This window comes from Babylonia areolata, chromosome 33 (assembly GCF_041734735.1).
Source record: "Babylonia areolata isolate BAREFJ2019XMU chromosome 33, ASM4173473v1, whole genome shotgun sequence".
In the NCBI taxonomy this organism is placed as follows: domain Eukaryota; kingdom Metazoa; phylum Mollusca; class Gastropoda; order Neogastropoda; family Buccinidae; genus Babylonia; species Babylonia areolata.
The window spans coordinates 1,209,745-1,212,244 of NC_134908.1; the positions used below are offsets into that span (position 1 = coordinate 1,209,745).

At 42.6% G+C, this 2,500-nt stretch overlaps 1 protein-coding gene across 1 annotated transcript in view; it reads right to left on the minus strand.

The window, feature by feature from the left end:
* The window catches only part of LOC143276941 (uncharacterized), a 5,150-nt gene that overhangs the window by 250 nt on the left and 2,400 nt on the right, over nt 1-2,500 (minus strand). Inside the window, exons 2-3 of the mRNA XM_076581612.1 lie at nt 2,402-2,500; nt 1-1,008 (exon numbers count right to left, since the gene is read on the minus strand). The exon at nt 1-1,008 is cut by the window's left edge and continues 250 nt beyond it; the exon at nt 2,402-2,500 is cut by the window's right edge and continues 244 nt beyond it. Of these exons, the coding sequence (XP_076437727.1) occupies nt 472-1,008; nt 2,402-2,500 (636 nt within the window). The 3' untranslated portion in view covers nt 1-471. The remainder of the gene's footprint in view (nt 1,009-2,401) is intronic.

Below are 2,500 nucleotides of genomic sequence, written 5' to 3' on the forward strand. Positions count from 1 at the left end.
TAATTAAATATTTAAAAAGAAAAAAAAAAGAAAAAAAAAAGAAAGAAAGTAAAAGAAGTTATGAAAATATTTGTGGGTTCTTCACTTTCAACAGTTAAAACTTGAACGTTTTGGGTTTCCTGATTTTAACAGTGAAAATATTCGGGTTTTCCTCACTTTAACAGTGAAAACATTCGGGGTTTCCCCATTTCAACAATCGGGATTTCCCTATTCTAACAGTGAAGAATGTGTAAGGGTGGGAAGTATGGGGGGAGGGGGGGGGGGTCTCATTTCAACAGTGAAAACATTGGGGGTTTGCCCATTTTAACAGTGATATACAGATATAATTTTTTTATGGATACACACACATCGACGATACCTGCTCAAAGGATCCAACCCAACACACACACACACACACACACACTCACTCTCTCTCTCTCTCTCTCTCTCTCTCTCTCTCTCTCTCTCTCTCTCTCTCTCTCTCTCTCTCTCTCAACAACACCTGCTCTTCGGCTTCATCCCAGCCTTGCCCAGGTGAACAGTATCGTGCCCTGACGGGGAAACCTTCGCCCCTCTCCCCCTCCCCCTCCCCCTCCCCTTCCCGCCTCTCAGGGGGTTCCGATCATCCAGATGCCGGGCCACCAGAACATCCGTCAAGCTCTGGAAGGCCTCGGACACCCCCTGGCCAGTCTTGGCGCTGACCTCAAACACGCCCAACACGCCGGCCCCACCCCCCTCTTCCCTGGTTGCACCTTCAGCAGGCATCAACCCTTCCGTGCGGAGCAGCTCCACCACTTTGTCACGCCCGTAGCTTTCTGCAGATCCTCGGGACGCCAGATCAGACTTGGTGCCCACCACAATACACTCTGTGTCTTCACTGCAGTACCTCTGCACCTCCGTCACCCACCGGGGGACACTGATGAAGGACTCCTCATCGGTGGTGTCGTAGACGACGATTACGCCGTTGCTGCCGCGGTAGTAGCTGGTGGTGATGGTGCGGAAGCGTTCCTGGCCCGCAGTGTCCCACATCTGTCGCCGTCATCATCATCGTCGTTATCGTTGTCATCGTCATCGTCGTCGTCATCGTCATCGTCGTCTTCCCCGTCGTCGTCATCATCATAATCTTCGTCATCGCCGTCATCGTCGCCGTGTTCGTCGTCATCATCATCATCATAGTCGTCATAATCTTCATCATTATCATCATTGTTGTCGTCATAATCATCATCACCATGATCCTCCTCTTCATCGCAGTCATCGTCAAACGCAAAGAAAAAAAGGTTTGCCCCAAGGTATTTATGTAGCCTCTCGTGTCAATATTAAAGACCCCACCTGTCATTTCACTGCATCTTACCTGTCGTCATCAAAGACCTTACCTGTCATCATCAAAGACCTTACCTGTCATTGTCAAAGAACTTACATTATCAAAGAACTTACCTGTTATTATCAAAGAACTTACCTGTTATTATCAAAGACCTTACCTGTCATTATCAAAGAACTTACATTATCAAAGACCTTACCTGTCATTATCAAAGAACTTACATTATCAAAGAACTTACCTGTCATTATCAAAGAACTTACCTGTCATTATCAAAGACCTTACCTGTCATTATCAAAGAACTTACATTATCAAAGAACTTTCCTGTCATTATCAAAGAACTTACATGTCATTATCAAAGAACTTACATTATCAAAGACCTTACCTGTCATTATCAAAGAATTTACATGTCATTATCAAAGACCTTATCTGCCATTATCAAAGCCCTTACCTGCCATTATTAAAGATCTTACCTGCCATTACTAAAGACCTTACCTGTCATGATCAAAGAACTTACCTGTCATTATTAAAGACCTTACCTGTCATTATCAAAGACTTTACCTGTCATTATCAAAGACATTACCTGCCATTATCAAAGATCAAAGACTTTACCTGTCATTATGTAAGATCAAAGACTTTACCTGTCATTATCAAAGATCAAAGATCTTACCTGACATTATTAAAAATCTTACCTGTCATTATCAAAGATCAAAGACCTTACCTGTCATTATTAAAGACCTTACCTGTCATTATCAAAGACTTTACATGTCATTATCAAAGATCAAAGATCTTACCTGACATTATTAAAAACCTTACCTGTCATTATCAAAGATCAAAGACCTTACCTGTCATTATCAAAGATCAAAGACCTTACCTGTCATTATCAAAGACCTTACCTGTCATTATCAAAGATCAAAGACCTTACCTGTCATTATCAAAGACCTTACCTGTCATTATCAAAGATCAAAGACCTTATCTGTCATTATCAAAGGTCAAAGGCCGTACCTGTCTTTATCAAAGATCTTACCTGACATTATTAACGACCTTACCTGTCATTATCAAAGATCAAAGACTTTACCTGTCATTATCAAAGATCAAAGACCTTACCTGCAACTTGACCGCATCCCCGTTGGGAAGCTCCACTGTCTTGATGTCGAAGTCCACCCCTATGGTGTACACGTGGGTCTCCACAAAGATGTCGTTCGA